Source organism: Tiliqua scincoides, chromosome 5 (assembly GCF_035046505.1).
Source record: "Tiliqua scincoides isolate rTilSci1 chromosome 5, rTilSci1.hap2, whole genome shotgun sequence".
Lineage (NCBI taxonomy): Eukaryota > Metazoa > Chordata > Lepidosauria > Squamata > Scincidae > Tiliqua > Tiliqua scincoides.
In genome coordinates this window covers 124500366-124515478 of record NC_089825.1, presented here as the reverse complement: position 1 = coordinate 124515478, position 15113 = coordinate 124500366, and the positions used below count along the sequence as shown (strand labels likewise).

The following is a 15113-nucleotide window of genomic DNA, read 5'->3' as shown; positions in this document are numbered from 1 at the left end:
TTCTGTTGACCACTTAGTCATTTGCCATTGACCTCCAACTGAAGGCCCTTCTGCACCAGTACTTACTTTATCAGAAACATGGAGCATTACCTGAACAGCCATATAAAAGGGGCTGCCTTTTTGTTTGCCTTGAATTGAACCTGTAGACACAAAATGGTAACTGGTTCACTAAGAAGACACTAAGATTCAGCAGGTCCAGGGCCTTATGTATCTGAGACAGTGTGCCAGATGTGCCCCCCTTACCCTATGAGGTGACAGCCTCTGCTCCTCCTGCTCCCTTGCTTGGAAAAGGATGCTAATTGACCTTCCTTGTGGTTGCTTTGTTAGAATCTGCATGCTGCATATACACCTTAACTGCATTTAGAATATACATGTTAAATGCAAACTGTTTTCCAGCAGTAGGACATACCAATGTTCCAAAACTTACAACAGTATTTCTAGACTGCTTGTTTTATAAATGTGTTTACCTGCTTGCTTCTATTCAATAAATACTTTTCGAATTCATACTGGCTACTATGTTTGCATAAGTTACTCACATACAATGCCTTCAGAATTCTTCCACGCCACATGCACACGCACAATGAACCTGACATTAAAAAAGAGTTGTGGCCTAAGGTTTCCTTAGTCCAAAGCACAGAATTCTTCCACAGAAGAAAGTTCTTTCCACATTTTTTTTTTTTTTGGGGGGGGGGGGGGAAGACGACTGAAGGATACCACACATTTGTGCCTTGCTGGTTCACGACAGCCTGCCAGTCCCTGGGATGCTCCCAATCCTTGCCTTTAAAGAATAGTAACATTGCTGGCAGGATAAATTTATGAGGGCTAGGGCTTCCTTTATCAGAAACATGACGTTTTACTCTCAGGTACGTGGGCATGCCCCAGGGAACTGAAAAGCAATTTAAGAAGGGATTTTTTCTTTCTTTCTTTTAAGTGATCCAGAGCTAAAATATCTTGGTGGCCTTAAACCTATAGATACAAAGTGGTAATTGTTTCAGTAATTAAGTACAAGTCCTTCTGCACCTGAGACATCAAACCAAATGCTGCTCCTCCCCCCCCTTACTCAGTGCTCTGCCAACACCTTCTCTTCCTGCTTCCTGGACTGGAAAAGGATGCTCTAGTACTGCCATTCTCTACTCCCCCTCACACTTCCTCTTCCACTCTGTCCCCCTCCTACTATTAAAAGCCAGAGCATGGAGGAAGAGGAAGAGAAGTACTGTGTTGGCAAGGTAGTCCATGCCAATCTGCTGCCTCAAGTCAGCCTCATGCCCCTGCACTTGAAAGCTAAGTGTTTCATGAGTGTTTCATTCTCCTATGCCTTTTTTTATCCTGGTGTGTGGATTTTCTTTGGAATTTTTAAAAAGGTTTTTTAAATGATTCCAAAAATGTTTATCTCAAGTTAAAAACAGTAGTTATCATTTATGGGTCTATTTGACAAAATTATTTTGTAACTGAGAATTTGAATGGCTGTAAATGTCTTTAAGCTGCCTCAAACTGTCCCAAACCAGTTCCTGAACTACTTTTTCAGGCTGGTAATTGAACTGGAGAGAGAAAATATTGATGGTTTGGTTGGCAACCTTCAGTCTCGAAAGACTATGGTATAACAAAATTTGTCATAGTTAGGCATGGATATGTGCATGTGTGCAGACAGTGGGTGTGTGTAAAGACCATAAACTGCCAGAAGTGACAAAAGAACTAGCAGACAGTCCAGGCTTCTGCCAACAGAGTCAGGATTTCTCTTTGCATACTGCCACCTACGGTCAGGCAGTGCTCCTTCCCATCTTGCCAGAGGGGATATGACTGCACTTGAATCATTTCACATGGGATATGCTATGGGCTCTATAAACCAGAAGGCTCCCTCAAATTAGGATCTCATACTAGAAATATTCCAAGATATTTTACCTGTTGCATTATGTAGAGTCAAAAAGTAGAAGAGTTCCTGGATCTAGATGCAGACCCAGCAATCACAGGGGTGGGTGCAGGGGTGAGGAGGGACCATTACTCTCCCCCTGCTAAATATAAGAGGAGTATCACTCAAAAAAGTTCCTCTTGTGCAGTTAGCAGGGCTTACATTCCATATTTGATGGGTCTTTAACCATAAAGATACCAGCATGCAAATATACTCATGAATTGTCCCATAGATTATAGTGAGTCTTACTGCTTGATCTGGGCCATGTGAGCAAGAGTCTCCTCCTGGTGACAAATTGCACCATACAGATTCCACTTGAAATATATTAAGGTACAACTCTGCATCTCAGTGGCGTCGCTAAGGGGGTGTGGGCCGCACCAGGTGACGCGCACATGGGGGGTGACGCACACGGGGAGGTTGACATGCTAAAATTGCGGTGGTTAGGAGTAACCCCATCATATTATATACCGTTGGATGTGGAATTTTGAGCGGAATGCAATGCAAAAATCCGGAGTGAAATATCTCCTTTCTATCAAAAGTTATGGCCAAAAACCTGGAGAATAAAAAATGCATGGATCCCTATGGAAAGTGAGCCGTATCATGTGTTTACTCAGTCTGTCGGAAAGGGCAGGCTGAGAGGAATCCAACAACACTGGAATGGTCCTTATCCAATGAATGCAGCCCCCAAAACCACCTGAGAAGGAAGTCCCTCCCGCCAAGCAGATGAATGTATTGAGCCCTATGGAAAGCGAAACTAAGCCTTGCGGTTGTGTCTACTCATGAGTAAGCAAACGTGTCTTGGCTGGTGCGGAAGATTGGGTGAAGGAGAGTCCAAGGCTACCAAAATGGTCCTGATCCTATGCACCTGGAGCTAAGTGCATTCCACTGTAAATTCTGCATCCAAAGGTATATAGCATGATGGGGTTATTCCTAACCTAGCCTTGGCTCCTGGTTGTATTAGCCTCCCCTCCTCATCCACCTTTCCTGTCGAATCATAGCACACCCCTCCTGGCTTCCTGAAACAGAACCAATGGGGGACCTCACCTGCTGTTCCTCAGTCACACACGCACTGGATGTGTGTGAACTTGAAGACAAGACGGCCTCTTCCCGGTGGGGTCCATATCCTCCTGCCATGCTCTGTGCGGTGGTGCCACAGGCCTTGGGCCCTCAGCGTGATTGTCTGCCCACCTCATCGACCCTTTCCTTCCCGGCGTATCATTTCAAATCATAGCACATCGATGGTAAGGCCACACCTGGAGCATTGTGTCCAGTTCTGGTCGATGCATCCCAAAAAAGGCATAGTGGAAATGGTAAAGTGCAAAAGAGAGCTCGCTGCTGTGTGAGCCCCACCTGTCCGGGACCCACTGGACCACTGCCTGTCAGCCTCTGGGCCACACCAGCTCCGGACCCTGGTGCAGCCCTTCCTTTGTAGCTGAGGTTGCAGCGGTAAGCAACCCTATCTGCAGGCATTTTGGAGTGGCTCATGAAAGTCAATGGAGTTTACTCCCAGGAAAGTGCGGGTGGCAGTGCAGTGTCAGATTCCAATCCTGTGCATGTCTACTCAGAAGCGAACTACAGCTCCCAGCACGCCCTGCCGCGCTTGCTCCCGCCCTCTGCTCGCTGAATGGCTGGCGACTCTGATTGGCAGCCTCCGCGCGCAATCAGGGGCGGCCTGGTGTCCGGAGCAGGCAGGAAGCGTCCGCGCTGCGCTGCTGGCTGCAGGATGGCAGTGCCCGGCTGGGAGCGCGGCGCGCGGCTGCTGCTGTGCGCCCTGGGCCTGGCGCTGTCCGTCTACGCCTTCCACGTGGAGACCTCCAAGGAGCGCGACGCCTCCTACCGCGCCGCCTGCGACATCAACTCGGCCGTCAGCTGCTCCCGGGTCTTCACCTCCAGGTGCGCGGGTGTCCTGGGTGGCCGCGCTGCAGCCTCTGCCCCGTTGCGCCTCCAAGCCTGATCCCATATGCATATACATGCCTGATCCTTTATGCATGGATCCTATATATGCCTGATGCTATATGCAGATACACAAAAGTCTGTCCTGTTGAGTGCAATGGGATTCCTGTTGAGTGTAATGGGCATTGCTGCCCAAGGCTGCAGTCCTATGCACACTTTCCTGAGAGTAAGTCCCACTGAAGACAATGGGACTTACTTCTGAGTAGACAAGCATAGAATTGAACGCTGAGCCTACTATGTATATTTACTCAGATGTAAGCCACCTTTACTTCCATGCAACATACTCATGGAAGCAAGTCCTCATTACATGCATTGTAATGCATTCTGTTACTCAGCACGTGCAAAGGATTGCAGCCATAAGCTCTCTTTTCACCAACAGACTTCGGGACTTGCATCCCTTGACAAGAATCTGGGCTTGGTTTTGGCCCAAGTTCAGGTGTAGAGCTTATTTGGAGCTCTGGGAATAAGTGAACTAACTGAGGACCATAAGCTTAGAAGGCATTAAAAAGCAAAGGGGGGAAGGACTGGGAAGAAATCCATGGAGGGGTAAATCTGTCACATGGCAGATAGCTGAATGGACCCACCAGGTAATTTGGCCTCCTGGTAATAATATACATCTCTGAGTCCTTGCCTAGGGACAGGCAAGAGGGGGAGGCTGTTCAAATCCTAATGTGAGGTTATCTGAGAGACATCTGGCTGCCCCCCCCGCCCAGTTGCACCCTCTCCCAGCCCTCCCCCCCACTCCAAAAAAAGCCTCCCCAGTGCTCAGCAGGCACACCTACCACCCGGCAGTCATCTGTGCCATCTTCCAAGCGCACTGGCCTTTCTGCTGGTGCTGTGTGTCAACTGCCAGCAAGAAACACACCCAGTGTTTGTGACACCCAGCGCTGGTGGTGCAAGCGCACTGCCAGTGCTGGGGGGGGAGGGTAGGTTCAGGTCCTATGTGTTTTGGTTGTTGTTATTCTCCAACCCCCCCTCCCAATTCTCTTCTTGCAGGTGGGGCTGTGGTTTTGGTTTAGTGGCAGGCCTCTTGGGACCTCACAGTGTGTTCAACCAGCCTAATAGTATCTTTGGGATTGCCTTCTACATCCTGCAAATCTTTCTGGGTAAGCAATTTACTATATTTATTTCTGTATTTATATACAGCCTTTCTCATCAGGTATTTCTCAGTTTATTTGGAAGATATATTTTAAATTATTATTTAAAAGAATGATTAAAACAGCAAAGAAACCACTTTCTGAGTTTGGGAGTATATAAAGTATTCACGTGGAACCATGAGGACAGTAGAGTAGGTGCCAGGTGAGCCTTTGCAAAGAGAATTCCATAGTCAAAGCACTGCAAAGGAGAATATCCTCTTTCCCTCATCATCCCTGCGGTGCTTCAGATTGCAGGTTCCCCCGTGGAGATCTTCCTGCACAGGAAAACTGAAGTGTGAGCAGGTGTTTCTTCAAGTACCAGGTCCCAAGCTATGCAGGGCTTGACAGTTAAACTCCAGCACATGGGATCATGCTTGGAAACTAAGAGCCAATGAAACTCTTTTTAAGCACCATCACCTTCGCAGTGTGTCCCAGGTGGTGACCTTGCTGCCGTATTTGGAACTAACTGATTTCCAAACAGGCTTCAAAGGCAGCTTGACTTGCAGCATGCTGAAGAAGCCTAACCTGGGGGTTCACAGGGCATGCACAAGTCAGGCCAAGGCATCTGTTCAGGAGACTCCAAAGCTGTCATGCTAGCCTTAGCTAATGAAAAGTGCTCCATGTAGCAGAGGCCATTTGGGCCCATGGTGCCAACACTGCACCACCTACCAGCAGCACTTCCATCATATCAGGACTGAGCTTCAGTTTGTTGGCTCCCATCTGGCCTTTTCCCCATTCAGTGGTTCTAACATCTCACCTGGTTCCAGTGTCAAGGAGAAACAGGATTTGGTTTCATCAACATTCTGATAACACCTTGCCCTTAAGGGAGTTGTAGGTAGTGGATTGTCATCTGTTGATGCTTCATCAGGGTCAGCTGGTTTAGTTCTTTGACAAGGTATGGAAGGAAATTTGATCATCCCTTGAAAGAGCTAAATGATTGTCAACATAACCAACAGTCAATAGACTTAAAACACATGACCAGTAATCCTTCTGCTGTTCATCTTTGAGTTCTCTCTCCATTCCTGCTCTTGATACCTTCCCATCTTTCCTAATCCATCTTTCCTAATCCAAGAATCAGTCTGACACTGATTCTTTAATTTTTCACTGCTTCTCAGTGCAGGAAGATTGTGTCCATTTTGCCCCTTCAGATGGCGTGTCCCACCATGGTTTTTTCATCAGGTATTAAGAGCATTGTATCGCCAAGTGCATTGTTCTCTGTGGAAAATTCAAACATGCCTCATATTCTTGGCTGGGGATTAGGAATTCATTGTGGGGGGTGCACAAGGGTAAGTTAGGGGGCTGTATGTGCTTCCATGAAATTTTAGCATCATTGCCCCTTCTGCAGTTGAACACAAGTTAACACAGTCCTCTTTTTCCTCACAGGCTTTTCCAGCAGTGGCCTGGCAGCCATTACTCTACTGGGCTCCTCCATGGTCTCCATTGTTGGTTCGCTTTACCTGGCCTACATCCTCTTCTCTGTGCTCCATGATTTCTGTGTGGTCTGTGTCAGCACCTACGTCCTCAACTTTGCCCTCTTATTTCTCAATTACAAGCGCCTTGGCTACCTTAACCAGTTCTGGCAGCGCCGTACAACCAAAGCCAAACAAAAGTGAGGAGAGGGCCTCTTGACCTGGACAGTCCTGAAGAGGCGAAGCTTCTCATGGGTCTTGTGGTCTTATAAGTGTCCTATGTTTCCTACAACACTAGCATTCTCATCCAGACTAGAAGACCCCTCCCTTACCTCAGATCATTGACAGGGGGTCACACTTTGCAGCATCCCTAATGCATGACCCTTTTGATTCCTGTCAGTACCAAGATCATGCAGCCTGCCCTCCATTTTGGACCTATAATGGATGCCCCTTTCATTTGTGGTAGCCTTTCTACCTGTGAATCAAGCTTGTCCCTTTTGTTTTGTTTTTCTTTTGTTTTTATAATGCTTAGCATTTAAAAAATGTTTTTATACAAACCAATTTTGTACAAGTGTAGCTCTTCTGATAACTTTTAAAATTTGTAAGGTGTTGAAGTGAGGGCTCTTCTTGCTATTTTTAGTTGTGGCTATAGATACAAAATAGCACATGCTATAACGCAGTTGTACTGAGGAACAATTGAGCTTTCCTTTCTCCTGGTTAACATTTACCTGAACTTCAGACCTGCTGTGCTATAGAGGGCTATAAAAACATAAGACGTAGATGGCTGCTGAATTGTCTTTTGCCTTGGCTAGTGATTGCTCAATACAGCTTTGGGGCCTGATGCAGAAAATTCAAGTCTCCTGTTAATTGATATAATAGCATCGGTATACATAACTGGAAGTCAGACTGATGCACCCTTGGGCAGACTAAGGGAACCAGCCTTGAGGCCAAATTGCACACCATATTTAAAGCTCTGCGTAGGCTTAGATTTTTTTTCTGTAAATAGCTAACTGCTTGGGGGTTTCCATTGATCATGACCATGGTTGTGGTATGATGGGTGCTTTAACATTGCCTCCCTCCACTGTTTGCATGATTCATGCAGGTTCCCAATGTGGGTGCTGTTGACCCCAGAAAAGAGCTTCAACTAGCAAAAATGAGAGCTTTTTTTGTTGATAAATAGTGGTTTGTTCAGATCTCCCCTCCCCATCAATCATAATGATAACAGTGGAGTAGGTTTCCCTGCCATGGTCACAGTCCAATTGATTTTAACCAGGGATGGGCCAAGACTCGGCTGACTCGGAGTCAAGTCACAAAAACACAAGTTTTTTGCTACTTGTATGGACTCCTGTCATGCGTGTCAAAACTTGGGCACTGACTCAGGGTTTTACACTAAAAATGAAAAGACTCAAATAGACTCAAGACTGGCTTTTGTGTGTGCTTGTGACTGTTTTGTGTGTGTGTACTTGCTTGCTTTTTTCCCCCCATCACTTCCACGACTCATTTCTCAAAATGACTAGAAAAAGGCTCTGGACAAGTCGCAACAGGCACTGTTGTGACTTTTGGGCAACTTGAGTCAAAAGGGCAGAGACTTGGAACCGTGAGGAAGTTGCTCTTGCACATCCCTGTTTTTAACTAACTAACTAACAGGAAGTGCTGCATGATATTTGGACCTCAGGCTGCATATCTTAGGATCTAATTTAAAGGCAGCAAATTATATTTCAGAGAAGTTCTGAGTGCAGCAAAAGTAGGACAGCTCTGCCTGCAGGCTCACCACCTAAATGGGGTTACTTTATAGTTATGGTTTCACCACAGCGGTGAGGTTAGAGATTTGCATTTTCTGCAGCAGGCACCAGAAGTTCTGACTTCAGCAAAAGACCCTGGAGCAACCATCAACCTGCTACCTTTGGGGGGGGGGGGGAGAGCAGAGTGGCAGGCTCTCTCTAGAACAGGTATTAATTGGGTATGCCTGAATTTGGAAGGGGAGGGCGGCAGGGGAAGGAGACAAACAATCCTAATTCCCGTTCTTTTTCAAGATGGAATGAAAGGCTCGTGTCTGGGCAAATGTTCCAAGTCACCAGCAGGGGCTGCCATTTATCCACCAGTTGAGTAGGCCAAGCACTGAAAGTGAGAAGTGATATTCTCTGTGGAAGACATGATGAAGGCAGAAATCGGGGCTTGTCCATAACATAGGAGACCATAGTGGATTGATTATATGAGCCTTAATCAATTTTTAATATCCATGTATCGTTTTTAATTCAGATACAGTTACTTTTGTTTAGAGATCCACACATCTCATTGAGTGGAATGACAAGGCATTCCCTCTTGTATGAGAGAGAAGGGGGAAAGCTGCCATCTGTATTTGTGCAGCCACCCCCAGTTTTGTAAGTACATGTACTTGTATTTTTTTAAATATAAGTGCCTGATTCCAGATTTATTAGGGACATTTAAAAAAAAAATCAAGTCAAAGGTCTTTAAATACTTAAAGTCATAGCTGCAGTAGACTGAAAAACATCTTTACCTAAAAGTAATCTGAAATAAATATTGTTTGGAGAAAGCACCACCTGGTATCCCTTTCTTAATTTTGGACCCTCTGCATTTACTTTAAGGTGGGGTACTGTTTTGCCAGATTCCAAGGCCAAGCTCTGCCTGGAGAATTATGCCCACTTTAAGCAAATTAGCTCCCTTTCTTTCCCCCAACAAATGACCCTGGTTCTGTCCTGCTGGACCCCACCTCCAGGGTAGCTCGCCTGTTCAACCTGCAGAGGTCCCCTCTCCTGCCAGCAGCCTCCCGCCACTACAGCAGACCTTGGTCCTCAGCAGGTCTTGGGCACAGCAGCCACACACCAAACTCGTGCCTCCAGCAGTCTGTTCCAGCAGTCCCTTAGTCACAAAGTCAGTCAGAGTATCCAGGGCAAAGTCAATAAACCAAGTCACAGTCCAAGGTCAGATTCCAAAGTAAGTCAATAAGCCAAGTCAGTCTCCTCTCCAACCTGCACTCCTTCTACAATCCACCAACCCTTCCTGCCTCAGCTGCTCTGTGACTGCTGCCCCATTACAAGATGCAGTGCATGCCCCATTGGCACAGCAGCACCAGTACTGGAAAATTGGATAGGATTGGGCCCTCAATCAGGCTTTGGGACTCTAAGGGCACAATCCTAACCCCTTATGTCAGTGCTTTCCAGCACTAACATAAGGCCAATGCAGCTCTGAGGTAAGGGAACAAACATTCCCTTATTTTGGGTGACACCCAACTTCAGGATGCAGCACACGTCCCATTGGCACCGCTATGCCAGTGCTGGAAAGTACTGACATAAGGGGTTAGGATTGCACCCTAAGTCTACAGAGGTGTGAAGTTCTAGTTTGTTGCTCACAGATCACTCACTCAGTTGGAGCCACTCAGAATTGTGGAGAAGCTGCAAGAACATAAAAGGGTAGAAAAATTTCTAAGGTTTTCCTGGTTGAACACTTGAGGCTTTGTACATCAGCCATAAATTCTGGTCCCCTCAGGGAGCAGCCTGACTTCCACCTTCCATTCCATCAGTTCTTATAAAGAAGAGGATTCTGATGGTTGGCCCTGTTGTAAAGAGGGTTAATCCTTTGAGTTGAGCCTGTCAGAAATGGAACAACACTACAGCAGAGGAAGGGTGACAAATAAATGCCCTTGGAATGTCCCAATTAGCCAGCATGGTAGGGGAGCCCCAATGTTCCTTTACAAGAACTTCTTCCCACCACTGAAAATGGTTGTCAAAGTATGTAGACTCCACTTAGGCATCTTGGGCCTCATTCACCTATTTTCCATATAGGAAGCACTTCTCCGGAGGATGAAACAGGCAGTCTGTAGGTTGATCACACCAATGCAGGAGTGTAGATGACTTCTTTGATTGCCCTATCATAGCCCAAAATGGTACTGTGATGACTCCGTATTTCTGCATTTCAGTAAGATAAAGCCCACAATCGTTGACTAATGTTGGTAACTAATTATGTCGGTGCAAACCACGATGCTTCAGTTGGCAACTTACAGCCCAATCCTGACTTGTGCTGGAACAGGCAGACCAAGTGGCCTGTGCTATATCCAGCACAAGGTGGGTACCAGGTAGAGTGCAACTCAAGTTCAGGGATATTTTTCTCCTTACCCCATGTCATGTACCAGCTACCCCTATGGGGATCTGCACCAGTGAATTTGCTGCACAAATCCAAGTGGCCCATGAAAGTCTGATTGGGCTGGGAGTGGCTGATCCCACCTCCTTCTCTGGCCTGATCTGCCTCCTGGGCTGCGCACTCCCTGCCCCAAAACACCCCCTCCTCACCCCTGGCACACCCTCCTGCTACCCTCTCCAACCCCCTGTGCTGGCCTGCTTCACCTGGTCCTGGTTGGAATCTGGCTCACATCTTCATGCTAGCATAGCCTGCTCTTAAGGAGGCTGAACATGCTTTACTTGCAACAACTCCTGTGCTGGCAGAGGGGATTTGCACCAGCTAAAATACATATAAGGATTGCACTCTTATCATGAGGGGGGGGGGCTATCAAGCTGTACTCCAAACTAGTTAATATGTTAAAGCTGGAGAGGGTAACAGAAAAGAGGTTCTCAGGGAGGCAATTTCACACCTACCCACATCCAAATTAAAAAGTTCAACTTATTTACTTCTCCGCCTTATATTTTATAGAAATAAGAAAGGCTAGGGTAGGAAAGGCAAGTAAAATACACAACCTTACTATGATCTCCGAGCTGATAAACTCTTAGATCAGATTTAGCAAGGAAGCTGGCTCTTTTCTACACCAATAGCTCTATTTCTTATATTACCATTGTTCTCACTCCCCAAATAACTTCACATCCATGTTTCATATGAGTTTTTATTAGACTTTACCATTGCCCCTGGGGGCTGGGGGCCAAGAATAGGCCCTCAGTTTGGCTGTACTTGTCGTAAGAGGCGACTAAACAGCCACCGGGTAGATGGGACTCGTCAGCCTAGGAAGGCAGCTCATCTAAGAGAAGGAAACTCTGATCCCAAACCTCCACTGCCTTGTGGCTACATCCAGTTCTGGAAAAGGCTTCAGGAGTCAACCTCGAGGCAAAATCAGGAGCCGGAGTCCCTTAGGCAGTTCATGGCTGAACATAGTCACGTTCTGGCAACTCCTGCGACGCCGCTGGAACCAACCGTATTGGCTTCTGCCTTTCCATTGGACCATTCCAGCGACGTGGAGAGGGGGGATTTGCTGCATGGGTAACAGCCTATCCTCCATACCTTCTTTACCCAGGCTTCGCGCACTGGAGAGGACACTCCAACTGCGTCATACGGCGTCGGCACAACACGGGAAGCAGCAGTTTACCGGTTATAAGTCTTTGCTCGATTGGCGTAGAGCATGACGCCAGGGGCTGCTTCCGACGGTGGGAGAGATCATTGCATCTCATTGGGCAGCTACCGCCCGCCTTAAGCTGGGCAGTCCCCAGCCAGTAAGGTGTTGCCTCGCCACGGTCCGTTAACCTCATGGGGTGCGTGGGGTTTAGGGTGAAAACCGACAAGCGGATCGACAACTCTGCACCATGCAACAGAAAACAGAAAACTACTGCCCTAAAGCTGGGCACCTGGAACGTTAGGACAATGACACCTGGCTTCTCTGATGACCTGCAAGAAATAGACGACGCACGCAAAACAGCTGTCATCGACATGGAGCTGAGCAGACTGCAGATGGACATCGTCGCCCTTCAAGAGACTAGGCTGCCAGATTCCGGATCTGTCAAGGAGAGAAATTTCTCATTTTTCTGGCAGGGAAAACCACCAAACGAAACCAGGGAACATGGCGTTGGCTTTGCGGTCAGAAATACCCTGCTGAAATCCATCATCCCACCTACTGTGGGAAGTGAAAGAATTTTGTCCCTGCAGCTCCAGTCATCAGCAGGACCTATCACTCTCATCAGTGCTTATGCACCGACTCTGTCGTCTCCAGCAGAAGCCAAAGACAAATTCTATGATGACCTGGCCACCACTGTCAAGAAAATCCCTGTAAAAGAGCCATTGTTCATCCTCGGCGATTTCAATGCTAGAGTTGGTGCTGATAACAGTTCATGGCCCACTTGCTTAGGTCAGTTTGGCACTGGGAGGATGAACGAAAATGGCCAACGCCTGCTAGAGTTTTGCTGTCATCACGGTCTCTGTGTCAGCAACACGTTCTTCAACACAAAGCCCCAACATAGAGTCTCTTGGAGACATCCAAGATCAAAGCACTGGCACCAGCTCGACCTGATCCTCACCAGACGCTCCAGCCTTCCCAGCATCAAGATCACACGCAGTTATCATGGTGCTGCCTGCGACACTGACCACTCTCTGGTGTGCAGCAGAGTGAAACTGCAAACAAAGCGACTGTATCACACGAAAAAGGAAGGAAGACCTCGCATTGATACCAGCAAGACCCGGGATCAGAGAAAAGTGGAGGAATTTGCACAAGCGCTTGAGGAATCTCTTCCAGGCCCGGCCGACGCAAACGCATCCAGCAGATGGGAACATTTCAAGAATACCGTTTACAACACCGCCTTGTCCATATTCGGCAAGAAGACCAACAAGGCGGCAGACTGGTTTGAAGCCCACTCTGAGGAGTTGACACCAGTCATTGAGGAAAAGAGGAGAGCTCAAGCAGCATACAAGGTCTGTCCCAGTGAGCGCAACCTGCAGGTCCTCCGAACTGCTCGCAGCAAAGTCCAACAGACTGCCAGGAGATGTGCTAACGACTACTGGCTCCAGCTCTGTTCCGAGATACAGATAGCAGCTGACACGGGCAACATCAAGGGGATGTATGATGGTATCAAGCAGGCCCTAGGTCCAACACAGAAGAAAATTGCCCCTCTGAAGTCTGCCACAGGCGAGGTCATCCAGGATCGGGCGCAGCAGATGGAACGCTGGGTGCAGCACTACTCTGAGCTATATTCCAGAGAAAATGTAGTCACCGAAGAAGCACTGAACAACATTGAGTGCCTGCCTGTGCTGGAAGAGCTTGACAGTGAACCAACCCTAGAAGAACTTCACGTGGCCCTGGACTCCCTTGCCTTTGGCAAGGCACCTGGAAAAGACAGCATCCCTGCTGAAGTCCTAAAATGCTGCAAAGAGATCATCGTCACTGAGCTGCATGAAATCCTCTGTCTCTGCTGGAGAGAAGGTGGAGTACCTCAAGACATGAGGGATGCAAACATCATCACGCTGTACAAGAACAAAGGTGACAGGGGTGACTGCAACAACTACCGCGGCATCTCTCTCCTTAGCGTTGTAGGAAAGCTGTTTGCCCGAGTTGTACTAAAGAGGCTCCAGGTACTTGCAGAGAGCGTCTATCCAGAATCGCAGTGTGGATTCCGAGCCAACAGGTCCACCACTGATATGGTATTCTCCCTTAGACAACTGCAGGAGAAATGCAGGGAACAACGACAGCCACTCTTTATAGCCTTCATAGATCTCACAAAGGCTTTCGACCTGGTCAGCAGAGACGGCCTCTTCAAGATTCTCCCCAAGATTGGATGTCCACCCAGGCTCCTCAGCATCATCAGATCCTTCCACAAGGACATGAAGGGCACTGTTGTCTTCGATGGCTCCACATCAGACCCTTTTGACATCCGAAGCGGAGTGAAGCAGGGCTGTGTTCTTGCACCAACCTTGTTTGGGATTTTCTTCGCTGTCCTGCTGAAGCAGGCCTTTGGAACTGCAACAGAAGGCATCTATCTCCGGACCAGATCAGACGGAAAGCTCTTCAACCTCTCCAGACTGAGAGCAAAATCCAAAGTCCAGCTGAAATGTCTGCGTGACTTCCTCTTTGCCGACGATGCAGCTGTCACTACCCACTCTGCCAAAGATCTCCAGCAGCTCATGGATCGTTTTAGCAAGGCCTGCCAAGATTTTGGACTGACAATCAGCCTGAAGAAAACACAGGTCATGGTTCAGGATGTGGACTCACCTCCCTGCATTACAATCTCTGAGCATGAACTGGAGGTTGTCCATGACTTTGTGTACCTTGGCTCAACGATCTCCGACACTCATTCTCTCGATGCCGAGCTAAACAGGCGCATCGGTAAAGCAGCTACCACGTTTTCCAGACTCACAAAGAGAGTCTGGTCCAACAAGAAGCTGACGGAACATACCAAGATCCAGGTCTACAGAGCTTGCGTCCTGAGTACACTTCTGTACTGCAGCGAGTCATGGACTCTTCGCCCACAACAGGAGAGGAAACTGAGCGCTTTCCACATGCGCTGCCTCCGACGCATCCTCGGCATCACCTGGCAGGACAAAGTTCCAAACAACACAGTCCTGGAACGTGCTGGAATCCCTAGCATGTATTCACTGCTGAAACAGAGACGCCTGCGTTGGCTTGGTCATGTCGTGAGAATGGATGATGGCCGGATCCCAAAGGATCTCCTCTATGGAGAACTCGTGCAAGGAAAGCGCCCTACAGGTAGACCACAGCTGCGATACAAGGACATCTGCAAGAGGGATCTGAAGGCCTTAGGGATGGACCTCAACAAGTGGGAAACCCTGGCCTCTGAGCGGCCCGCTTGGAGGCAGGCTGTGCAGCATGGCCTTTCCCAGTTTGAAGAGACACTTTGCCAACAGTCTGAGGCTAAGAGGCAAAGAAGGAAGGCCCATAGCCAGGGAGACAGACCAGGGACAGACTGCACTTGCTCCCGGTGTGGAAGGGATTGTCACTCGCGGATTGGCCTTTTCAGCCACACT

At 47.9% G+C, this 15113-nt stretch overlaps 1 protein-coding gene across 1 annotated transcript; it reads left to right on the top strand.

Annotated features, from left to right (window-relative positions):
• Positions 1-3599: 3599 nt before the first annotated feature.
• Positions 3600-8954, top strand: VKORC1 (vitamin K epoxide reductase complex subunit 1). Its single transcript, XM_066629238.1, has 3 exons — positions 3600-3799; positions 4856-4965; positions 6379-8954. The coding sequence occupies exons 1-3, from the start codon at positions 3630-3632 to the stop codon at positions 6606-6608; spliced, it is 510 nt and encodes a 169-aa protein (XP_066485335.1). The 5' UTR covers positions 3600-3629; the 3' UTR covers positions 6609-8954.
• Positions 8955-15113: the final 6159 nt, after the last annotated feature.